Source organism: Phoxinus phoxinus (assembly GCF_949152265.1).
Source record: "Phoxinus phoxinus genome assembly, chromosome: 11".
NCBI classification, from domain to species: domain Eukaryota; kingdom Metazoa; phylum Chordata; class Actinopteri; order Cypriniformes; family Leuciscidae; genus Phoxinus; species Phoxinus phoxinus.
Window position 1 is genome coordinate 4165657 of NC_136886.1, and position 26541 is coordinate 4192197.

The window sequence follows — 26541 nt, forward strand, 5'->3', positions numbered from 1 at the left end:
ATTCAGTTCTCTTGCATAGTTTATTGTGCTTTTAATAACTTATCAAGCACATTCCGCTCTTTATTTTCTCATTCATGTCTTTATCAGTAACTTTAAGCAGTCCTGCACTGCATGGATACATTTACACACCGTGATATAAAATGACAAAATCTCTATCATCTGCCTCGTCCGTGATCAAAGCTGACACATGATCACATGGTCTTGTGTCACATGATCCTTCAGAAATCATTCTAATATGATGACTTGATGCTCGAGAAACATTTCTGAAAACCGTTGTACTGCTTTTTCTTTTCAAAATATTTTAAAACATTATAAACGTCTTTACTGTCCCTTTTGATCACTTTAATGCATCCTTGCTGAATAAAAATATTTCTTTCTTACTGACTCTAAACTATAGTGTATTCCTTAATGTTGTAGCATTAGATTATAAAATATCGAACTAAATTAGATTTATTTTAAAGATGGCACAAGCACACTTTTCAAAGCATTTAACATGTTTGAATTTGAAATTATTTCACATAGTTAACATGATAATCATAGTTCATATTTCACATAGTTAACATAGATTAACATTAAACATGTTAATAATAATAATCTATTATTAACCTTGTTTATTTTGTTGTGATTTTTCCTCAGGAAGTGTAATCTGTTGGATGGAGCTGGTCAACGGGTTGTACACCACATGCTAGACTGCCTTCAGCTACATAGAAGAATCCTGTTTTTTTTTGTTTTTTTTGTTTTTTTGATAACCTGAAAAAGACTCGTGAACCAGGAGAAGAGAAACTTCACAGAATTCCAGAACACCATCCTTCTTTCCAGAATCTTGAATTTTAAATTGGTTCTCAATGTGTAAATATTTAATTTTGCAGTTATTTTCTGCCACAAAAAAACAAGTGGAGAATCAGGATTATATTCTGATATTTGTTTCTATTGAGCTTTTGTTTTTTGACAGGTTACCAATGGGGTGGGTGAGGACTTCTATTATGGATGTGCTAGTTTTATTCAACTCAATGGCAAAATGCTTCTTTTGTAAAGTTAATGTGAGCACAGAAAGAAAATGAGACATCTCTTTTGTAAACCTTTAGCACCGAATCTTCATCCCAGGCTCAAACTGTATATTGTTGCATGATGACGGACCGTATGAAATCGCTCGCGTGACATTCCCTCAGACTCTGATATATCTGGACACTCTACTAGCTTGACTGTGACACTGTCCAAAATCGACTAACGTGTAAAATATTTATATCCGATCTCACATTTCTCCTTCCTGTTGCTGTAACATCCCCTTTTTTTCGCGATGTCTGTGCCTTGTTTTCACTGTCTGTAGATCATAGGGCTGTTTTTATTCACGCTATCAAATGAAAAGTGTAAAAGTGTTGAGCACATTTTAAGAGCTAAATAAAACTTCGACTACAGTGTTTGGGTTAATATCTAAATGCCACAAAATATTTAGTTGGAAATAAAAGTTATGTAAGAAAGACCTGATCTAATTGTATGTTTCTTATAACCCTGTATGCAGTAAATGTGTTTTGTCCTGCTGCCAGGCAATGGTGCATGTTTTTTATTTCATGATATTTTAATTCATATTCATTATACACTTCTGCAGTTTCACTCCACCACCCCAAGAAGGCGCTAGAGGAACACTTAGAAAATAAATGAACTGACAATCCAGAAGTCTACTTTACTAAGAGCTTGTTGTGTTGTACATGCCAAACCATTTAAAAAACAAAAGCAAAAATTCATGCCCCAAACTAAAATTGGGCAAATGTTTTTTTTTAAAAAGGAAATTGTTTTGTATTAGAACAATGTTGTGTACAATCCTTACAGAAAGCTCTGGTGGTACCATGGTACAGTGATGAGGGTAATATCATGGTATTGAGTAAATTCCATATTTATTTGACATACTATATACATAGTAGTACTTCTAAGTATTTAAAAGAATACCATAAGTTGTACATGTAAAAAAAAAAAATATTACCATTGATACTTTTTTGGTAGCGTTTCCTATATGGGTTTCATTGATTACCGTAAGTTATTTTTGTCATAAAATAACGATAGGAATTTTATGTTTATTTTATTTCATTATTTTATCTTGTTAATTTATATTTGAATACATAACAAACTTATATTATCAGTAGAAGTAGTAGGATTAATTGATCAAGTAATTATAATAATATTAGTATTAATCAGTCTATCAGGTGTGAACGCTTGTTCTTCGCTCACTTTTGTCTTTCTGATTGGATGTCAGCCTGACGCTTAGCGCTGATTGGCTGAGGTTGTCCGGAGGAAACTGACGGCGCGCTCAAAAGCTCTCAGCTCTCACTGCGAACGCGCATTGACTGATGACACGCAGAAGCGGTTAATAGCGTTCTGGACTACTTTATAAACCTGGCATATTTTTTGTGTACTGTTTGGTAAGTGTCTTAAACGCATTTAGGTCACATATAAACAATGTTGTGCATTATTTAAAATACTTATGCCACGTATTTTCTTTTTGCAGAGGAAACAGGAAAATATACCAAAGTGGACTAACTCGGCAAACGGAAAAATAAACATGGTGAGTGTTTTGTTTTGCTTGCTTTGTTCTTGTTCATTTGCATTTACTAATTGTATTTGAAAAAGGCTAGCAGATATATAGAATAAGTGAATGCTAAACTGAATTAAAACTATTAATATGAACAAATTAAAATTTATAAAGCTTTTGAACTTAGATCCCATATTAAGTTATGATTTTAGTAGTAGTAACAACCATATAAATACTGTATTTATTTTCTTGCTGTGAGCACTTCCAATAAAATGTCATTTGAGTCTCAAAAGCTGTAAATGGTAGCCAATGCTGAATGAATATATTTGTCAATATGCTGCATTTTCTATAGTTTTAACTATGAATAACAATATGAATGTGACTCATGCACTGGTGTATCTTGTGCCTCCCCCAGGCATTATAAATCTATATCTTGAACTGTAATCTGGGTTGTGAAATGAAATATACATTTTCAGCAGCGATGGAGGTTAACCGCTACCCAACTCTATGCATTTTTCATGGCCTCTGGCAACCGCTGGCTTTCCAAGCACACACACATTTGCAGCTCCGAGCCAAATGGCTAAGTTCTCACAGCTGTGATAACATTATAGAGTGGTCACTGGTCCTGTAGCTTAAACCAGTCTGAGCAGCTGAGTTTAAGAGCCGGTTCACATAGATGCCTGTTTTTTTTTTTCTGCCTTTCAAAAGCATTCCCCAAAAATTCCAAATGCTTAACGGCTACTGCAGAGCTGGAAGTGAAAGTAAAGTAAATCACTTGAGAGTAGTGGGATGTTATCACTCGAAAACAGGGATTTTTTGCTTTATGAGAGGTGTGGACCCTGAATGGAATGAAATCTATTTGATAAGTCTGGTCAAGGGGATTTTTGTTGTTGTCGTTTTAAAGAATTAACAATAGAAGTCTGAGGCAAGACATTCTGAAGGGTTTAAAAGCATAAACGTTCCTCTATTTTTCACTTAGTATTTTTTTTCTTATGTAGGCTACATAATGTGTTTAATAATCATATTTATTTCAGCTTATTATTATTCAATTCATAATTTAGCAATGGCACTGCTGTTCTAAGTAGGTGAATATCTAGTCATGTATTACTGATGTAATCCCAATTATAAGTGCATTACTTTATTTATTTTTTGACCATCCCAAATATATTTGATATACACAATTAGTCTGATCCCAGATCATTAGCTGTGAACTATGGCCAACATAATTCAGCATTGTCCCATAAAATGACATCATTCCCTTTTCGACCACAACAATCCGTGCATTAATCATGAACTTGAGTTGGGAGAAGTGTGGCCTGTCTTTCTCCCAGAAGCGGTGCAGGAAGGGACTCCTCGTTTCCCGTTCCCACAATCAGTGCGGATGTATCGGCATGCATCATTCTGACTCTTCTCCCCAGAGACGATCCAAATGGATTGTGTTTGTTTCTCTCCCACTCATCATGTTGTTGATTTAATGCTGCTGGATTAAACTCTTCTGGATTCTGGATTGCTTTCATCTGAAGGAGAGATCATGCACATTTATGTCTTGTTTGGCCTGGTCTATGAATTGTTTTCCAAGGTGATTATAGATCCTGGACACATCAGTCTGGCAATGGATCTGCAGTTTGTATTTAGAAAATGAGGCACTGAATCCTCTTGCCCTTTAGCAAGTACTGTGGCGGTACCATGGTACAGCGCATGTGATGGACATACCATGAAAAATGCATAGCTGGTGATCAGTGTGCTGCATCTAGTGCCTCAAGTGATGCATGCTGAAGTTTGCACAGCCAAGCTCTAACCTCTTCTTTTTCTTTCTCTAGCTGTGCGCTCGCAATTCAGGCGACTGTTTTCGGGACCAGATGCGCTACATGATGAGGTCTCTGCAGGATCTGAAGCAGATACGAGAACCCGACAATCACTCAAAGTGCTCATACGCCACTCGAGCCTGTCAAAAGAGGGCACAAAAGCGGGAGCAACTCAGTCGCCTGCGGATATCTGACGTCAGTGACGCCAGCACCTACGACTCCGCGTGTTGCCTGGCCAGCCCACTGGAAGAAGAGGAGGATGAGGAGGCCGGGGTTGGCCGTCTGCCTCAGGGCTCCCCCAGCAGCTTGAAGAGTCTGGACTTTGATTCTGGGTACTCCGAAGCATCGTGGCAGGATGAGGGCGTAGTGTTGCGGCGCACAAGGAATGTACGCGTTTCATCATCCGCTTGTGTCCGCACCAACCGAACCCGTCCCAAATCCACATCAGACGCATGCCTGGAGCGCTGGACGTCGTTTGAGGCCAGCGACCCGACAGACTGGACCACGTCTTTGTTAACTAGAGGGCGTAACAGGCAACCGCTGGTTCTTGGAGACAACAGCTTTGCAGATCTTATTAAAAACTGGATGGACCTTCCAGAATGCCCAGATTCTGCAGAACTGAAGCCGAACGCCAGCCGCAAAATAGCCAAGGACTTTCTGGTCAACATGCGGCGGAAAATTGCAGGCATGTCAAAGGGAGTTGGAGTTGAGGAGACTAAACGCACTAAACGGATGTCATGTCCTGTGGGATTCCAAGCCCCGAAACCCTTCTTTCACCAGTCCCACACAAGTTTGCACCAAATGGGACCAGACTTTTACCAGTTTAGCGCGGTCATGAAGACTGGGAGTCGACAGCCTATCATCTGCAATGACATCATTGGATACATCTGATGCGTTTCTGAAAACGAACTGGATTTTATTTCTGAAAATGTCTTTATAATATTGTTCTATGTATTAATAAATATTGCAATAAATGTTTTTATATTAAAGAGAATATTCGGACCTATTTTTCAGAAAAACAGAAACTGATGACTCGATCAAAAATACTTGATGGCAATGAGGATGTCACAAAGCATAGTTTGGGTTATATACTCTATCATTCAGCCCATTTTAAAGAACAAATATATGTCATTGTTGCTTTGTTATGCAACAGAAATATAACACACACCAATGTTGAACCCATGGTTACATTTATTAGAATCAGAATATACATTTTTATTTGTACAAAGCAATAGTTTGTCAGTTAACCAACAATTCATGTTTGGCTTGCCCAAGTTTGACGTTCTAAGTTCAATTTGGTTTGCTGCCATTGCATGAATAACAACCTTTTCTGTGAAATTTGCTACTCATGCAAATACAATTTATGGTTTCAACACAACACTGAATATCTCATACAGTATACTGTGCAATTATTACTCTTATTTTAAGAAACAGGCAGTAATTGAGTAAAATCTGGAATTCACTCTTCAAAATAAGACTTTACTGACAGAATGATATGAGATGTAGACAGATGTAGTAAGCTAAGAATTGAAAATCATTGTGAATGAAACTGCTGTAATGTGATTAGGTCTGAATGCACACAAACATGTCTAAAGGTGATGCAATTAACTGGAGCTCCTTTGGCTCTGGTCTGGAATTGTTTTCACACATGATAATAGTGAGGTGAGGGGTGGGTGGTCATGGCTGCATAACAAAGGGATGAGGGCGGGAATTAAGAAACCACAGGGGTCGCATTGATCCCGGATACATGTTTAAAATAACAGAAAAGCTATTTCACTTATAGACTGTAAAAGAGCAGAATTAGAGACTCTTTCCAGTTCAAATTTGACTTTGCAACATAGCCAAACTTAATAATTTTTTTTATTTTGATTCTCGAGAAGATAAGACTTTTTCTAAATAATGTTGGTAACACTTTACAGTAAGGTTTCATATGTTGGTTAAAATTGGTCAACTACAGTAGTCACCAAGCATCAGGAACAAGTGGATGGATTTGACCAAAGATTGTTTTATAAACGAGGCACAGTGTATTGAACAGTGCAAAGAAACTTTTGATGGCAGATGAAGCGGTCAGCTGTATTGGATCTGACAGTAGATGAATCACAAACCATAAGTAAATGATTTCATAATGAAATTTTGTCTGTAAATGACACTTACTCTATTGCAGACACTTACTGTAATAGAGAGTGGGTATTGAAACTGTTTACTGACAAGCCTGAAAGGAGCCGCCCCTTAAAACCTGATCATTTCAGACATAGGGGTCAGAATGAAGGAAAAAAATAACTGCTTTTACACACACATATCTGTGTGTATGTGTATGTGCGCACAAAAACCTTTAACATTATAAGTGAACCTCAAGAAACATTTTTAAATAATTTTAAAAATCCATGATCCTTTTAATACTTTACTAATGTTAGAGACATTATTGTAAAATGTTACCAGAATGTTACATAAGAGTCTTAAATATACATTTATTTTGTATTGTTTTATAGGCAATATTTTTTATTTGTTCTCAGGATTAACTTTATTAAATGCATCATGTTTTTTTTAACAGTGATTTTTGCAGTGTGCAAATTCCCATGATTTGTATGACTGTTTAGCATATAAACTCAAAGTTAATGGAGAAAATAATCTTATTAAGGTGATGTTCCTAAATGTAAGGCTGTCTTGTCCAGCTTCACCTGAGGAGGTATCTGATGGGCATCAGGCAGTCTTCATCCTCTTCAAATGAAGGAATGATCTCCAACATCTGCTGGTGATCTGGAATCTCACGCTTGGTTGCGGAGCGTACCAAATCAGTTATGCTGCATAAACGATAAGTTAATCAATTAATAAAAATCCCTTTTCACTTGTTAGGCTAAATCAAAGTACCACCAAACCTTTTAAACCCGCATTACCATCAGTGTACTTTACATACAGTAAGATACAGTTACATAAGAATGGCTGCTGTGAATGAATGTATGAGAGTGTTTATTTATGTGAGGGTGTGGTATGCTCTGTATCTCATAATTACAGAGGAACAGGAAGGTCACTCTCATGCCTAACGAACACTAGTTATGTTCAGAATGAAGAAGTAGCTTACTGCACATTTAACTATTTAAATATTAATAGAATAGTATAGAAGTACTGTATGTGAAATGCAACATACAATCACATTAGAAATAAAAGTTCTAGTTGAGTGCACTGCATTGAGATCCGGTAAACAATATGCACGGTCTGTCAAAAGTTTGAAATAATTACGATTTTATTAATGATTTTCTTTTGTTTTTAATCATCATATTAGAATGATTTCTGAAGGATCATGTGACACTGATGTGAAAATTCAGCTTTGATCACAGGAATATGGTAGTTACATGCTGTGCATGCATACTTGCTTTCACATGCTTTTATATCATGCCAAACATTTCAAAGAAAAGTAGATGAAGAAACGTCAGGAAAGAACAGCACCTCACAGGGTAATAAATGTATTTGTTTTCTAATTTTGAGACTAATTTTGGTTCCAGCAGGAAGAGACCCAGGAAGGACCTTGAAGTCTATCAACAGATTGATGTTAGGTGCACACATGCAGAAAGAGGGGAGTGAGGGTTTAATGAAGACGGGAAGACTGTGTGTCCATGCCTTAGGAAAATATCCATTATCTCAAAAATAAACACTGGGGACCAAAGTCTCAAAATCTCGCAGTCTAGACTAATCTCTAGAATTTAAGTTAATATAATGCAGGTAAGCATTCAATATAGTATACAAAAGGCATTAATGCTGTGTGGAGTATCTCTGTTTATAACAGCTGTATATCGGCATACACACCTTAGCTTCAGGCGACCAGTATGATCGGAGAGATTGCTGTACAAAACAGCAGGACCATAATACAAGCCTGTGATGTTCAACTTGTGCTTTTCCTGAAATGAGAAATAAGTATCAAATCAACTGATTCGACACACATCCAGACACCCACACGTGTATATATATATATATATCCCTAAGATGTGTTTTGATCTAGAATATATGATTTTTGGAGCATTTGTAACTGTATAATTGATTGCTTTACGTCTAGTTGACCAATGTCCTCTATAAACTACCATTAAAAAATTGGAGGTCAGTCAGTAATACTTTTATTCAGCAATGATGCATTAAACAGACTATTTATAATGTTATACAATATTTAATTTACAAATAACTGCTGTTATATTACAGAAACAGCAGTTCTGGTGCCAGAGAAAAGATTTCAACCTGTAGAAAAAAGCTGGTGTGAGACTGAGTGTGAACGGTATCTGATGTCTCTAAGTGTGTGATGTTGACAGCGTGTGTGCTTTAACCTTAATGTGTTTCAGCAGTTCCTCCAAGGCCATTTCCTTTTGACCCTCATGCCGGCCCTGCACCAGGAAGTCGTCCCAGAGAGAGTACCGCCGCCCCGCAACCTGCCGACAGACACGACACACCGGCTTAAGAAACATTAACACACATTTGCGCTCTCAGATGAGGGTATATATGCTAGCTCCTCCATGCATGCTACATCAAGTTCATTAAGCTGAGTATGCATGAACTACATTGTGGCGATAACAGCTGATATAGATCTCGTAAACCTTGCGGACACATTTACAGCTCATGTCTTGGACTCAAACGGTCCACTCCAGGTCAGAGGTCATGCAGGACATGTGATACCAGAGATAGGGGTAAGCAGAAGAAAACAGATGAAAGAAAAAATAAACTGTGTGTTATAACATTACAATATTTAGTGTGCTTTTATTGTACTGTAGATTGAAGGTTTGAATGTGTTGGTCTTTCCTCACTACAGAAGCTGTACGTACTTGCCTACAAAAAAAGCTGGATCCCACATGAACTGACTTGCTTAAAACGACTTAACAAATATAATCCTGAGGCAGAGTTCATACATTACAGTAAATTCTGTCCATTTGCACAATAATTAATTATTCAGTGCCATCTGGCATTCTAGTAAAAAATTCAAAGAGAACGTACTACAAACTCATTTACAACATTTTTTACCCATAAATTATGAAGGATCAATTCGAAAACTTCTTTCATCGGTGCGAAAGGTTTGCCTGAGGTGCGGTGCGTGGAAATGTGAGGAGACGAGGTTTTATGACTGCCTTGGAAAGAGGAAGTACAGTCCTGCTTAATAAAATAGATCTGTCTTGACTTGATCTTGCTGACAGCATTTCAAACATAAGGCATGTGCAAGTATGTACAAACCTTCACCTAAAAATAAACGGCCTGTGTCATCAAGTACAGCACTATATACAGTTCCCAAAGCCAGGCCGCAAATTCTTCAAGGAGAAAATGCGCTTGCATGATTTTTATAGCTCTATACTTTGTGTGTAAGGAGACTCATACTTGAGAACTCCATTAAATCTCCACAGCTATGAAAGCTACAATTGAGCAATACAATTGTCTGGGTTAGTTCATTTGACCACAGACCTGAGACACAACACCGGTGTGCTGTAGACATGCTAATCTGCTATCTCACCTCCGCTAGACTTGTACCTGTGTGTGAATTACTTGGACTTCATTTGCTTAAAGATGTTGTTCTTTCTGGGCTCATAATGTAAAGCAGATATGCAAAATCATTACTCCAGTCTTCAGTTTCACAAGATCCTTCAGAAATCATTCTAATATCCTCAAGAAACATTTCTAATTACTATTATCAAAATTGAAAACAGTTGACCAGCTTAATATTTTAGTTTTTCCAGAAATCTTTTATGAATAGAATATTTGAAATAGAAATCTTTTGTAACATTTAAATGTCTACTATGACTTTTGATTAATCTAATGCATCCCTGCTGAATAAAAGTATTAATTTCTTTTAAAAAACATCTTACTGACCTCAAACTTTAACGGTATAGTGTAAAACAAAGTTATCTAACCCAGTATTAACAAAAAAAATGTGTTGTCAGAGTTGTCAGGACAGATCTCGCTGTCCAAAAGAGGTAGGGGTCAAGTTCCCTATGCAGTCCTGTAAATAGTAAGGCTAGCATGTTTTCAACCACAGTCATTTCAAAATCCATTTGTCATGCTGTGGCGACACCGACCACATTGAAAGGCATTCACTGGATACATCTACTCCACCCAATCTGCGGCTATAACTTAACTTTTAGAAGTTAGAATTTCCCTCACACTGTACATGTGCTGTAGACTGTGTGATGTCCTTGCATGGTTACTGTCGTGTGGTTAAAGAAAGACGCCATATACAAAGACACCATATACAACCATCTCAGGAAAAGATCAGTGCATGCTAAGGCTAACTAATAAACATGGGTCAGTCTAACCACACATGAAAAGGGAATGATGACAGTGCTTACCACTCCATGGGAGGGTTAAAAAAAAGCAAGTAATGTGGAGACCCTTTAGTGTCTGGGAAAAAGGCAAATCCTATTTGAAGACTTCTAAGCTTCTAGAAAGCCTCCTCAGATCCAGGCGTTTTTCGCCATGAACCCTCATAATCCCATCACTTGATTGTATCTGTGTTGCGGAGCCACACGTCTTAATCGTTTGACTTGTCCATTAAAAAGTTTTTTTTTTTTTTTTTTCAAAGAATCCAGATTTTTTTTTTTACTTAAAGCACTCGATTTGTATGGATTAATTTAACAATCTCTTCATGAACGGTTTGAAGCGTCAGAGTTTTGGGTGAAGAGACTTTCATTGGAGGGACAGAAATCTCTCAGATTTCATTAGAAATATCTTGGTGTTTCGAAATTGAGCAAAACTCTTACGGGTTTACAATGACATGAGGCTAATTAATTGATAGAATTTTAATTTTTCAGGTGAAATCAAGCGTAGCGTCAGTTCTTGTAGGTCACGTTAGTCAACGTCTACCTATAGGAATAAACGTATCACTGTATACATAAGCTCCTTCAGTATTATCAGCAGCTCCTCCATCCCCAGCTCCACCTCTCGCCAGTCAGGATTTGGCATTATGATTCCCCCTGGATCTGAATAAATTCTCTAATTATGTTATACTTTAAAATCTTGAATTAATGATATCTGCAATGCATTCATGTTGGTTCTGTTCTGTTTACCCTAAGGGGGGTTATTGCTGCTCTTATCTATGCTAGGCTGTATGGATGCGCGGGGAGTTCTTGCCCAGAACAGAACCACACCGCCAATCCAAACTGTATGCTATCTGTCAATCGTATTTGACGATAGTGGTCCTGACTGAGCTATCACTTTAAGGGCTTGATCTATGTAAAATAGCTATTCTAGCAGTTATGTTCAAGCCGTTTCAATGAAATCATTTTTATTTTTGAAATGCAGTATATCTTTCACAGAGCACGGTTCTGTTGCTACAGTCCATGGAGGATAAAACTATGAAGACCTGGGCCAAACATGTGAGGTCACCACTCTCAGAATGGAGCACTGCCAACATTCTCATCTGTTCTTCATAAACTGTATCACAGGCTACATTGTAAACTGGGGTTTTTCTCCCTTCAACACGTGTCTCTGCAGTGCCCATGCCAGAGAGAAACATTTGAGGGAACACACAACTGTTAAGCAACATGTCTTGAGGATTGTATGATGAATGCACTTACCATATTATCTAAAACAGAGACTTTAAATCACAACTTTAAAAACAACTCTAGAAAACGTGACTCCTGTAAATGCAAAATGTTAAAGGGAGTACAAGTCAAGTCAAGTCATCTTCATTTATATAGCGCTTTTAACAATGTAGATTGTTTCAAAGCAGCTTTACAGAGATAAACGTATAATTTAAGGTAACAGATTGTTTTGGCTTTATAGCGGTTCTTGAATAATGTTATTTTCCAGATAAAGTTAGTTTTGATTGATTCACTTCCGTTGAAATGATCATTTGTTATTAAATTAGGGGCCGCTAAGACGACACCGTTCTCTCTACACAGACTTTAAACGCGAACCTGTGAGAAAAGCTGATGGCGTTCACATGCGCATTAAGAATTTATTCTGTTTATTATTATGTGCGTTTGAATATATGTGCGCATGTTTGTACTTCCCTTCAAACCATGCCTAAACAAACTACTTGTCTTGCCTATAAATGTTGATACAGAAGTTTATTTTATCACTTCAGGGTATAGGTACGCGAACCGAATTTCCCCACAACGCTTTATCTACATACAAAGGATCTTGTATTTAGTGATGGACAAACCACTAGGAGCTGAGTGAAGGGTTGAAAGCAATTGTTAAGCAACTGCTAGATAGGGCCTGAAACACAATGGTTGATTCTCAGAGACAGGAAACCTGACGCATGACAAGTCGCCCCTTCCTGTGGAGTAAAAATGGAACGGCTCACGTCCTCTAAGGTTTGGGGTAGAAAGAAATCACAGCCAAGACTAAAACAATGGACTCATTCTCATTACCTATACAGCTGTTTTTAGAGGTTTTTTTTAAATCTCTAGTCATAAGAAACATGTAGAATAGAAACATGGGTTGTTTGTTGGGGGAACTAAAATCTTTTCAATGAGTGTTATCAAATGCTTCAGATAAACCCATCTATAAATGGCATGTAAAAACTAAATTAACTGATTGGCCGCCTTGCATGTCAGTCAGACAGTTCTTGGCCAGAATAAGATGACAAATTAAACTTTATCATGATAGTCTGGCTGTGCTAGATTAGTGTCTGTTCATTTTTATGAGTAGATAAGTCTACAATCATCTTTCCAAATGTGCTAATGGGTTTCTGTGGGATGTTTGGAAAACTACAATTTGTCTTATGACAGTCTATGAAATTCCAAACTTCAATGTGTTGAATCACCCACAAAAGTCCAGCATATGCAAGCTGAAAGGCGTAACTCAGGAAACACATGGCCCCTCTGGCCCCAAACAAACAGATGAACAATCCATTTCCTCTGGTTCTGCTTAACTCTGTTGCTACAGTATAAAACCGATCAGCTGATTTGCCCATGCCACTACTTTAACGTCATGACAGGGAATTCTAGAGATGAAATGGGTCCTCTGACGCAACTGGTATCTCCTAAAGTCAATATGTGGCCTGAGGGGCAAAGCCAGCTGATCCACAATACTCAGCCAAAACACTGCTGATAAACACATATGGGCACTAGAGATTGGGACTTGCCTGGGAACTGGGAACTTTTCATTGTTATTTTCTAAGTTAAATTTGAAAAAAATATCATGCATGGTCTATGGTGTAAATGTTTTTGTCTATACAGGTTTGCATTAATGATAAGTGGAGAAAATGTATGCACAATTTCAGGAGCATTTTTATAAACATAAAATACATTAACAAATTGTACTGACTCAAAACCTTTGAGTATATGTTGCATTGCATTCACATTTATAATGATAAAGCATTACTTTAGGTACCTTTAGTTGTCTCATCAACAAAAACAAGACTGATTGCTTTTCTCTACTGAAGGAGCTTCGGAAAAAGTGAGACAGTTGAAAGTGTGTCTGTCGTTAGGAAATGATTATTGATCTGTCTTACAGAAGCCCCCCGGGGAGAACAACTGAGGGACAGATGGCCATCACCGAAACTCTTCTGAAGGATCTTTCTTGATGTTTGACCACAAGAAGAAACAAGAAGTCAGAGTGATGTGTTTAACACACACAATAGCCACAGAAAGTATTTGGACACTTAAATCACACTTAAAATGCATGAACATCATTGCATTGGATAACAAAATATCAAAGAAAATTGCGTTTATGTTAAATAAAGATGGGACAAGCACAATTTTCAAGCAAACTATTTAATAAAAACCTTCATACATCCAATATACCAAGTCTCTTAAACACCAGCAGATTGAAAGACATTGAGCGAAAATGATGGAAAAAAGTGTTAGTTGTAAGCATGCAAGTCATATAATGACAAACATTTTCATTATTTTTTTAGTCCACTGTATATAGCAAAATCAGATATCCGCCATCCAGATTGAATACTTTAGCCCTTTCTCTCTTTAATCTCCTTAAACTCATGCATATCCCCTGCTTAAACAGAGTGGGGTAACAAAGGATGGAGAGGGGTGACAGCATGGCATGCAGTCTCCAGAGGGTTTGACACTTACACTCCAACTATAGGCCTTCTTACAAAAGACCCATTGACGTGTTAAAGAGTAAACAGAAGTCCGGCTCATTGTCCTGCCAATGAGGCGCTCCCCACCTGACTGACGGCTCGTGCCAGAAGGAGTCAGTCAATAGAGTTTGTTTCCTACAAATGGTGCATTTTGTTTGAGTGTCTCACACACACACACACACACACACACACACACACACACACACACACACACACACACACACACACACACACACACACACACACACACACACACACACACACACACACACACACACACACAGAGAAAGGGTATAATTCTCCTTGGTGTAATCACTTGGGCCATAAATTCAGAAGCCTAATTACTATTGTCGCACAAGTACATGACAACATGCTTTGAGTTCAGTGTGTTTTTACAGTTTTTCCTTGTTCGACTCGCCAGTGCTATGAATACATCTGAATAGCCCACTGATTGTGATCAATAATTGTTTCTGTGTACATCAATATCATTGATTGGCTTCTATTAGCCAGACCAGGGGTCATGGGTGTCATCATGTTATGTAATGTAACACAATTGCATTAGACTGGTCACACATGGGCACACCAAGGGCAGCTGTTCATTTGGAATCACAGATGCTTAATTAAATAGTGTTAAAAAAATACTGACGGTTCAGTGATGGTATCAAATTGTAATATCAAGATGTTTTAATATTTCACAAAAAAAAAAATAAAGTACTACCATGGTATTCTTGGAAGTACAAGTACAATGCACTGTAAAAAAATATATTTTTGGGAGATGTAAATAAAACAAAGATTATTGGAGTACTTGGAGTGATTCAAATTCAAAATGTCATGTTTAATTATATGTGCTACTTGCCGTTTCTTTGTAATGATGAGTGATTCAGTTGTTTCACTAAATACTACATAATTTTTTTCAGTGCACTTTTTTGTGGAATGCTGAGGAAAATATTTTTGCACAACAACCATTAAACTTTTTAACCATATAAGCTCTATCAGATGAAGTACAAAACTTTTTTTTTTTAATCTCCACTTTCTCAAACAAAACTGCGAGCAAAGGGAAAAAACATTATGCATACCTATGTAATTGCACAGAGGCTATAATCACACAAAACGGTGCTAATGTTTGCCCTCGGCTGAGTGAAAGATGAGGATGAAGAGGAGAGCAGACGAACAGACAGGAAATGAAGCCGTGAGGTCTGGAGGTGTCTGGATTCATGCAGACAACACAAGGTTCAGCAGGGACTTTTCTGCAGCTTGATGTTTTCATGCCTAAGGCTAACAGAATGACGTTAAAATGTCCAGATTAAACAATAAAATTCCAGCTGCCTTGCATTTTTTGTTTTAGGAAGATTTCTGCCGTTTTTGAGGGGCAGATGCTTACATTAACAAAGAGTACCATAAGTGCAGTAGAATACTGTAGTCAATGAAATACAATCCCAATCAAAACATTTGTTTGTGTACGTGGACTCATGACCTACTGTATGTAACTGACCCAGATATTTTGTGATATTTAAAACATGAGTAATGCAAAGAGACTAGCCACAGTTCAATTCTGTTCCCCTCTCTCATGAGTTAGTTCTGCTTTCCATGATGTTGATGGAGACCGTTTAAATGCGTACACAGATAGTGCTAAAAAACACTTCCCATGTTACAAAATTAACATGATGTGATCTTTCCAACTTAACTTTACATAAAGCATGGGTAGAGAACTAGGAATGAATAGCTGATGAAGCAACACATGGTCTAATCCATTTGTGTGAGATAGCAGCTGCCTTGAATATATATATTCATGTGAGTTGGCAGTCAATTCAAGTGCCACTAAAACACATGCAGCTCTCAACAATATGTGATACATGCTTTCTGGAAACCTGGTTTTCATAGTCTTGAAAAATAAAATAACAAAGTAAATCATCCATAGTACTCCAAATAATGATATTATCACTAACTGGTTGTTTATTTTCCCCTCATAAAGCATTATCAGCAAATTCTACTGATAGCACAAAGATCATGCCGCCCTGCAACAAAAAAGTCTGGACTTTAAAACTCGAATTGAATCTGTACATTAACAAGAGCCTAAAAAACACAATTGACGCTGTTGTGGACACATTTGCTTTCTTAAGACACATTCCTGGTCTTATTGTGCATTATTAAGCAGTACATGTTACAAATATCTGTCAATCAATAAAGTCAATAAAGTGTACCATATATTGCTTGGGATCTCTAAAACATACTAACTGGACAAAAATGATGCATTAATTTCATGAACAATAAAACATATAGTCCATTCCAACGAGCTCCAGTTATCTGATGGAGTTACAGTGAATTTGCAGAGCAAGGAAACACTCTTAATTTCCTCAGCTGATTATTTTTTGAGATAATGTCTTTTGATTTATGGACAGGGCATGCATCTATGTGACCGTGCCAAATCCGTTCCAAGACACCATTACCAGTGCTTACGGGTCTCAAATGCATTTCCAATGATCAGTAGTGACCAATGATTATTAATGATAGTGATCAATAATGACGTAACATGAGTAGGCTTTTGTAAAAAAAAAAGAAAAAAAAAAGGTATCTTTGGACAAATGTTAGCCACAAAACGTAGTACAGAGGTTCTAATGAGATCAGATTTATCATCTTGGATGCTTTTTTGACATGGTATATGGCCTAGTAACAGAGCACTTATAGCTTGAGATTTTTGCCATGCAGGAATGAATGTAAAAGCCTGAGTTTTACTACAGAATCTGTTATTATGGAGCATGCCAAGTGGTTTGGCATACTCCAAGTCATCCAAGAAACCAACAAACCGCTCACAGTTATTCTTGAAAACATGTTGCAAGTGTTGGTAGATTCACATTTCATATACCGAGCAGCACTTTTGAAATTACATATATTTCATTGCAGTCTGAGCATGTCACATCCTTGTAAAAAACGAAGAAAAACAAGACACCTATTTCAACTTAAAACTTAAGTTCAGCAAGTGCCTTCAAGTTTTGAGTAAAATCAAATTGGCTGAGCAAGTCATTTAAATGTAAATGATTAAACGGACTAAAAAATCTAGTTGAATCTCATAACTTGAAAAAAATGAAGTTGATTAAATAATGTTAAAGAATTATGGAAAACATATTTTGGCTTACTTATTGATGATTTTATTACTTTTTTTTTTTTTACCTTGAAGGGACTAAAGCTGGTGAAAAGTGTGAAATTGACCTAAGTTTTGTTATTTTCACAGACTAGCCCAGCCAATTACGCATACTGGGGCTTTTACGGCCGAGCTTGGATTCCTGGGGGATATGTTTGCATGGAAAACATCTTAATTGAATAAGTGTTTTCATGTGTCTGATCTTTTTACAAGGCACATTCCTCTATGCTCATCAAATGGCATCATATTGCATTCATGTTGATGAGCATCATAGAAACAAACACAAATTGCAGTAAACTAAACAAAGGTTGTTTACTTTGCCCTCATAAGACATTCTCACCAAATACTTATAACTCAAAGATAATGCCACCCTACAACAAAACACTCTGGACTTTGAAACTCTAATTGAATCTGTCGATTAAGCAGACCTAAAAACATGTAATTGGGGATGTTGAGTACACATTCCCTAATTACTTTCTTATTGAGCAATATTTATCAGTGCATGTTATTCTAAAGAAAATATTTAAGTCAATACAGTGTACCATACTCTATGTTGCTTGGGATCTTTAAAACATACAAACTGGACTAGTATTATACATTAATTTCATGATCAATCTAATGATGTTATACTGTAGGTGGTCTGCACTGTGCACATATTCTCTCAGCGTTTTCCATCAGGTACACACATGGGTTTTTAGTTTAAGATGAGCCAATACAAACCAGAACTTTCCCATCTAATTTAAAGACTGATTCCAGAACCACTGCAGCAGAATTATGGGAAAGCTCGTCTTTCCTGCACTCAACACTGTGGGTAATGAAAATAACACGGCCTGTGGTCTGATTGATCCTAACTACCAACTGAAAATCACTGCTGAGAGAAAGAGTTCGGAGCCAACACACTATTTGATGGGTGTATTTCGTCACGACTGGTCCTCTTTTCAGCTTTTTCTGATCAAGAACCACTCACTTTAACAGAAAGAGAGCATTTGAAAGACATTTAACTGGCTAGTGAAATAGCTGATACCACAATAGTAGCTTGAAAAATGAAATAACTGCTGTCCAACTATCCATCCATGTCTTACCACCAGGAATAGTTCATATGATTGAACCCTCTTGGTGTGGTCTTGTGACGTCAGGCCAGGATGCACGACTCTACTATATGTTCCGTATGAAGTATGGTTTAATGATTTCACCATGCAGACATATGGAAAGTATGCAGCATGCTGTTACTTCTAAAGCAATGGCTTACTTTAGACAGCCACACACGTTTTTTTTTTGGCAATCATTCTGGTGCAAGCCTATGAAAAATTACCATTTTATTTGAATGAAAACCAGAGGACTTTTTTGTACTCACTCAGCCATACGATTGTTATAAATAGAGCATTTTTGAAGATCAGAAAAGAAGAAAGGCTAAAGGCCAAAGTGCCAAATATCAAAGCTCAAGTACTGATGGCAATACTCTAAACTATTTTCATTATGACTCTTGCTAAGTAGGAGAGCACTAGAGTTTGTCAATAGAAAGGCACAAAGCTGTACAAGCATGATCGTCCTTAAAACTTCATCAAGACGTCGTCATGTGAAGTGGTAATGTCTGTTTGTGCATCGCTACCTAGAGAAAGCTTTAACCAAGACCAATTGCTCACTGATGACACAGCTCAGCTCTATTGTATGAGCTGATTATACAAATGAGTGCGCTCTACAGTAAACACAGAAAGAAAAAGAGTGAATGAACAAGTAAAGTTTTGAAACTCCATCAAAAAGGGAATGCTTGAGAACAAAGAAATGGAGAGAAGCTTTGGGGTTGAGCAGATGGGCTTTGAAACCTCCATTTTATCCCCACAACCCCCTTCTTTCTCACTTGCTCTCTCTTTAAGAAGCTGTGAATGATTAAAGGAATAAAAAGGCAGTCTCATTGGAGCTCAAGAAAATCTGGTTCTAATAGAGGAGCTTCCTGCGATGGCAGGAAATAGCTGTCATTACTGCAGGCTTCTCTTTCTGCCTCCTCACTATTTTCTTCTTTCCTTCTCTCTCTTTCCAACCAGCCGTAATTCATCAATGGCCAAATAAGGTGGCCCACAGGTCATATCCAAATAAATGTTCTCACCTCATAGCTTATAATCTCCGCTCCATTTGGTCTACAAAACCAGCAGACACAACTCATACATTATGTAAGTGAGAGGGAAAGTGCGTTTTTTTAATTGTTAGTCTGTAGACATGCATCAGATGGACATCTTTGGTTATTGCATCCTATTTTGCTCTTCTTTTAAGCATTTCACCTGTATGATTGTCACATTTAAATGTACATCTCAGATTCCTCACCTTGCACCTGCACCCTAGAGAGGTATTTAGATCAAGTACTGTACCAAAACGCTTTTAGATTAAGCAAAGATGGATAGCAAAACTAGACCACTATGACAATAAACTACCGGTATTTATTATGCTTCAACACTTGACAAAAATAAATATTAAGTAAAACCCAATAGAATCATATGAAAGAAATCATGAAAACTTGAAGACTACATGAAGATTTTTTTAAAAATAAATCAATACTTTTATTCAGCAAGGATCAATTAAATTGATCAAAAGTTACAGTAAATGCATTTATAATGTTTAAAAAGGTTTCTATTTCAAATAATTGCCGTTCGTTTAAACATTGTGTTAATTTAAAAATCCTGAAAAAAGTTTCACTGTTTTCACATAAAAACAGTTTTCAACATTGATAATAAGAAAAGTTTCTTGAGCATCATATTAGAATGATCATGTGACACTGAAGACTGGAGTAATGAAGCTGAAAATTCAGCTTTGATCACAGGAATAAATTACATTTTAAAATAGAAAATATTAAAATTGTAATAATATTTCTAAATGTTATTGTTTTTACTGTTTTTTTTATAATCACATAAATGGTGAGCATAAGAGACTTGTTTGAAAAAATAAAAATGAAAACTTTTGAACTGCATTATATATCTTTCTGAATCCCTGTAAGTCATGAATAGCACAAGATGACTCAACGAGACAAAAATGTATTCACTGTGACTATAAGGAGAAAGAAAGACTTAATAACCATCGAAAGAGTTACAAGCACTGCCAGATGTTTGCTTCATCTATAAGAACCCTCACATTAATGCCTACAGGTGAAAAGCCAAGCTGCCAGAAATCGATTTATTAACAGAAACAGGTTAAAACATGAAGGTCCATTTACTTTCAAATATAAGCACTGATTAACCCTGTACAGATTGATGAATGTGTAGCAGAAAACGTAGACCTTTAGATGCTGTTTAACACTGCGATGCAACTGTAAAACCACCTTTGGAGGTGGTCAGGTACACATATGGTCACATCGCATTAGTATTGTAAACAGTATAAAGCATTCTGGTGCTTCCAGGTCAACATCAAATGATCACTGGTCCAAAACAATAGGTAAAAAAAAAAAAAGAAGAAGAAAAAAGTAGTTTGGTTGCAATGACATTCAATGATGAAATCTATACAAAACCTTTGAATGAAGTTCTTGTATTTGTATAGTGATCTTCACATGGAATTGTGGGTTACATTTTTTAAATTTTTTTGTCCACCATCTTGCTCTCCATCACTTTGCAAGCACTTTATCTTAGCAAGGACTAAAGTCCCATTTAAGCAAGCCTAAATGTGGCAAGGAAAAAAAGATGTTTAGCAAGTAGAGGGAAAGACCCTTCAGAGGAACTAGACTCACACAAGTGATCAGTGGAGACACAAGCACACCAGCATCCCATGCTGACGACCAGCATCTAAAAGAAAACACATGCTGGTCTTTTCTGCAGGGTTACGACAGACAGACACTCATAAACTGCCTTGAGAGGCTGCTAATAAGGACCTGAAGCATGCACAGCAATAACCCCAGGCAGAGCACTTTCTATCTTTTCTGATGAAGGCACAATTCACATGGTAACGGACATATAATGCTGGAAAACAAAAATGCCATGGTAAAATACTGATTAGTTAGTTAGTTAGTTATAAGTTTATTTCGGTCAACTTCAAAAGAAAGAAAGAAAAAGAAAAACTATTTACAAGCAAACATAGAAACAAAAATTTTATTACAATGTAAACACTATTTAAAAACAAAAAGTTGCGTGACCGAAAAGGTGTCGGCTGAAGCTTACTGATGATTTTAGTCTGATGCATTATAGTCAGAAAAACTGGGCTAAATGGATTGCTATCCACAATAAATGTGGACTTAAGTTATTACATGGGCTTAACACTTCAAATAAATGAAATATAAAACCTGCCATTGTGAGAACTGTATATTAGTTTAATAAAAGACAAAAATGATTCAGTCCAAAATAATGTCTGCAATACTAATCCAAGTCATTCTCATGACAAAAAGATTGATAAATGAGTTCTCTGAAACTGTCTTGAGAGTGTAAAAATAGTGGAGGCTGTTGAAGAGGATGTCCTTGATAGAAAACAGGAAGCTACGAGCATATCAGTCTTGCCTCAGACCCTTACCCTCTTAGTATGTGACCTGTCAAATTTCCATAATTTGTATGTTTTTTGTGACAATGTGACTTGAATGTTAGTTTTAGCAAGCAACTGACTATTATGCATTTCTGATCCATCTGAAAAGTGTCTCTCCTGTTGTTTTTCTTCTATCTAAATCAACAATCTCCAAATGGAAGCCGCATTGCTGGAAAAGAGACTAATAGATATTTCCACAGCTCAATTTAATACACTGACAGCTGACAAAGCCCCATTTGGCAACTAACATATCACTACCACAGTCTAAACAAAGCTTTAGAAACAAGGAAATGCTAACCAATCGACTCAATAATTTGTTTTCCACCACGTATCAGTATTACAAAATAAAGCAAGCTCTAGCACGCTCTTAACTCGTCCCGTGTGTGGAAACGTTTTTGTACATCCTGGACTTGGAAAAGACTAGTGAAAACTGTGCCAGTCATATGAAAAAGGTATGCAAACAAAACAAAAAGGATGGAAAAAGTGAAAAGGAAGATAAAGGAAAAGCTGAAAGTTTAAACTTCGAGACACCAACATTTTCAACTCAGTGGTTCCAAAAATGTCACACTTAAAATGAAGGAAGTTAGCACATCCACACTAAGCAAAACAAAGACTACTTTGTTTATTCAAAATATAGTCTAGCCTTAGCCTACCATTCAAATGTTGCTGTAGTTTTTTTTTATTGTTTATTCAGCAATGATGCATTAAATTGATCAAAAGTGACAGTAAAGACAGTAAAAATGTATCAGTTTCCACAAGAATATTAAGCAGTACAACTGTTTTCAACATTAATAATAATAATAGTTAATGTTTCTTGAGCAGCAAATCATCATATTAGAGTGATGTAATGATGCTGAAAATTCAGCTTTGCATCACAGGAATAAATTACATTTTAAAATGTATTACAATTTAATACAAACAGTTATTAAATATTTTAACATTATTTCACAATATTACTGTTTTTACCATGTTTTTTATCAAATGAATGCAGAGACTTCTTAAAAATCGCAACCGACCCCAAACTTTTGAATGGTATTGCATGACAAAAATTTGCTTGTTAGGTTTTAAATGATAAAACAATAGACATACTCTTCAAAATAAAGACAAAAATCATTGTGACACTTGTGAAAGTCAGTGGAACATGTTGTTAGGTAATGTGAAGAACTGAACCTGTGTGAACTTGAGGTGAACTGACTTCATACATCATCCAAAAAATCGCCAAATTGACTTCGTCGGGTTATTTAATGCAATGACATTCATACATTTGTGGGCTTTAGTGTCCAAATACTTTTCAGGGCTACTGCATGTTCTTGTAAAAAAGTATTGGTTCTGCGAAAGGAGTGTTTTGAGAAAGGAGCACTCCAGAAAATGGTGACATCACACAAGTAACCTGAGCTTGTGTGTTTCAAAGATCCGCTCACCGCTTGTCCCCTTGGGTGAAAATTACCCTCAACTCTGACCCTGCACATGTTGGTAGAAACAACACCCCCCCCCCCCCCCCCCCCCCCCCCATGTGTGGACGGCCATGTCTGGGGTTGCATTACCTAATCTGAAGTCTTTCTGCGCAAATCTCGAACCATTCACTTATGTTTTTGTCTCTAAGATCTCGATCACAGTTATAAACCCATAAGCGCACCAGCTCAAACACAAGCACCAGATTTTGCATGCAACTCTTTCGAGGGTTTGCTGCTTTAATGCATGCACGTGTCTATCCGCAAACTCTGTTGTCTAAATCAGAACGCGTTCCCTTTGAAAGTGGAAGTCCCCTAAACTGAGCAAACTCCCCAGGTTGGCAGGTGAGGGGTCTGCGGGGGTGAGTGTACAGTTACTAAGTGGTTTAAGCCCGTGAGGATGAAAATAAGTTAACTAAAGCCTGCAGTGATCTAGACCCAGACAGAAGACTGATGCTGTACCCTTTCACCCCAGCCATAACCCCGGGCCCCCATAACAGAACTCAACCGCAGGAAACATTCCCTTTTATTCACTGCACAAGAGTGATTATTGGGAACAGAAGACTTTTAACTAGCACGCTTACTCTAACTAACAACATATTAGTCTTTATTCAAATATATACAGAACAAATTGTCTTAATAAACAAAGACTACAAGCACAGTGATGCATGTAAAACATTGTAATAATAAAACAGATCATTCTAGCTCTAAATTATTATTACCATTAACTTCATTAAAAGGAACTAATTTTAATAGGGGTTTAAAATTAGGATTCATATTTATTATGTTGTTATATTATACATATATAATATAACATGTACTATTTCATATTTTTTCAGGTATTTAATAATAATAAAGCAGCTTATAAATCATTAAAATATGAAACATAATAATCTAAAATAAAGTTCATAATGTTATTTTATTATATTGCTGTTTTATAAAAGCAATAAGCTATATGAAACCACTACAGATATTTTACTAGTTAATATAGGTTTTAGCTAATCCACAACCATGGTAAAATTAAATACATTATTCAACAGCTAAAAGCTACTTCTACCGCTCTGTGCTTGTTAATTAATTAATTAATTAGGATAAAAAGCTATACACACTCACTTGGACATTAGTCAGATATTAGATGGTGATACGTGAGTAGCTTTGTCACTTACTGTAAATGTCGGGGCCGCACAAGGCTGTGAGAAGACAAAGTATTGGGTGGCCAAGTTTAAATATGCGTTGCGGTAGGACGTGATTTGCCGGTGACCCTGGACAAGCTTATAGAGCTCCAAACACATCAGTCCGGCGATCGCAGCTGTTGTAGTGGCGATTGCTGGAATGATGCGGCCAGCGATTAACTTGCTCTGCAGATGAGAAAAAGGTTTGGGATATTATTTACATAAATATGCACGTTTGTACACATGGTATATGCTTTGTGAATTATAAATACATGTTCACAGTAGTAGATGTAAATGGAATGGAACTCTATGGTCTAGTTGAATGAAAAGGTCTTTCCTCAGGGTGTTCTGTATATGTTCTGAAACTGAGGACACAAACGCCCAGAGGGGAATGCTGATCACTTTAGACCTTGTCTCACAAACAAAAGCACCGCAGAGTTGTTTGACAAAGACAAAAGTTCACCTTGTGACGGTCGGCTGTTGGTATATCATAGTTCTCTGCCCTCAGGTTGGATGTTGCAACTATATAATCCATGTGGAAATTACTATCATCATCCTGGAACACAAGAATAAAACAAGAGCATATGGTAATGCACAAACAATTTCATTATTACAAGCACTGACACATAAGGGACATTCTTGCATTCAATCTTGTTTTTTTAATGTATGCATCAGATGCACATATTTGGAGACTGTGCTATTTGTTTTTTTTCTCATTTGTAAATTTAGAGATAGTTTTGCTTAAAACAAGATTTGCAGAAAAATAAACTCTAAAAGATGTTCTTCAATAAAAATGATCTTAAAACAAGTCATCTGCAATTTTGCTTTAGGTAAATTTATTTTATTTATTTTTTCATATTTAATACTGTTTCAAGGATGTTTAGACATTTTTAGTAAAAATATTAATTACAAATATATTTGTTGGTGCAGTGTGGACATTTATAGAGGAGGTGCATCATTTACTGTTGATTTTAATTTCCTTTCAACGATGCAAAACACCATTTGATTTGTCCATCAGCAAATCTTCACTTACTTTCCATCTGTTCATTTGTTACCATATGGCAAAAACAAAGGGGAAAAGACCTGTTGTGTTTTAAATGTGATGCCAAATGTTATCTTTTAGTCTTCTATTAAAAACAAAAAGAATTTAAAAACAGGAACAAAATCGTTTGGCCCACAGGTATGTTTGTGCGCTTTGGTACAACAAGTACTAGATAAATATGTTATATTATACCACGTCATGTTTAAACATTGATAGTTTCCAGTCTCCTATTGTATTCATATGTAATTTCCCCTCCTTTTGTTTAGGACCATAATTGCTCCAGATTCAACAGGTGTGAACTGCAAATCATATACTTATACACTTAGTGATCTTTTTTAAAGATAAGGCAATTAAAAACCAAAAAAGCCATTAAGCATAATTCACAACTCAAGAACTTTGGTGTGATATTAGATATTGCAGGAATGCTAAGATACCCTGGTGTTGAGGTTTTGCCACTCTGCTTACGCCCCAGGCATCGCAGCACTACAAAGCCTGTCAAGTATTGGGTGTGTTGAGGGTAACTGCGGGGGTGTTTGAGCATAGTATATAATTTGGCAACCTGATGCCACCAGAATCCCCCAAACACACATTCCACTGGAAAAATCTGGCAAAGAATGTGTCATTGCTAAAAGTGCGAGCACACACTTGCACATGCATACGGACATACGATACAAATAGTGGGCCCCAAAGGTCTAAGGACACTAGAGAAATTTCTATAATTGTATTACATTTTTGCACCAGGAAACATAAAAAAATATATATAATTCAATACACAAAAACTATAACAGTATATCCATGACCATCGGTTCAAAGAGTCATATGATATCACTCATTCACTTTTGATCATATTGATATTCATGATACATGATATTCACTTACATTTGATTAGTGACCCAGAAAAGAGAGCA

General features: G+C 36.7%; 3 protein-coding genes across 5 annotated transcripts in view; 2 read left to right on the plus strand and 1 right to left on the minus strand.

Moving 5' to 3' along the window:
- gnai2b (guanine nucleotide binding protein (G protein), alpha inhibiting activity polypeptide 2b) overlaps nucleotides 1-1813 on the plus strand; it is a 55400-nt gene extending 53587 nt beyond the window's left edge. The window contains exon 9 of the mRNA XM_079627678.1: nucleotides 637-1813. The gene's annotated coding sequence lies outside the window, so the exon portion shown is untranslated. The remainder of the gene's footprint in view (nucleotides 1-636) is intronic.
- Nucleotides 1814-2285: 472 nt separating this feature from the next.
- On the plus strand, nucleotides 2286-5323 carry inka1b (inka box actin regulator 1b). The gene is made up of 3 exons (XM_079627681.1): nucleotides 2286-2414; nucleotides 2501-2557; nucleotides 4345-5323. The coding sequence occupies exons 2-3, from the start codon at nucleotides 2555-2557 to the stop codon at nucleotides 5218-5220; spliced, it is 879 nt and encodes a 292-aa protein (XP_079483807.1). The 5' UTR covers nucleotides 2286-2414; nucleotides 2501-2554; the 3' UTR covers nucleotides 5221-5323.
- A 181-nt stretch (nucleotides 5324-5504) lies between these two features.
- uba7 (ubiquitin-like modifier activating enzyme 7) overlaps nucleotides 5505-26541 on the minus strand; it is a 34468-nt gene continuing 13431 nt past the window's right edge. For 2 of the 3 annotated variants that reach the window (XM_079627674.1, XM_079627675.1), the window contains 5 exons: nucleotides 25055-25147; nucleotides 24586-24777; nucleotides 8640-8741; nucleotides 8131-8222; nucleotides 5505-7130 (listed from right to left, as the gene is read on the minus strand). In XM_079627674.1, the coding sequence (XP_079483800.1) occupies nucleotides 7004-7130; nucleotides 8131-8222; nucleotides 8640-8741; nucleotides 24586-24777; nucleotides 25055-25147 (606 nt within the window). In that variant the 3' untranslated portion in view covers nucleotides 5505-7003. Of the gene's footprint in view, nucleotides 7131-8130; nucleotides 8223-8639; nucleotides 8742-24585; nucleotides 24778-24807; nucleotides 24957-25054; nucleotides 25148-26541 lie in introns of those variants that run through there. The other variant, XM_079627676.1, reaches the window with a different exon arrangement.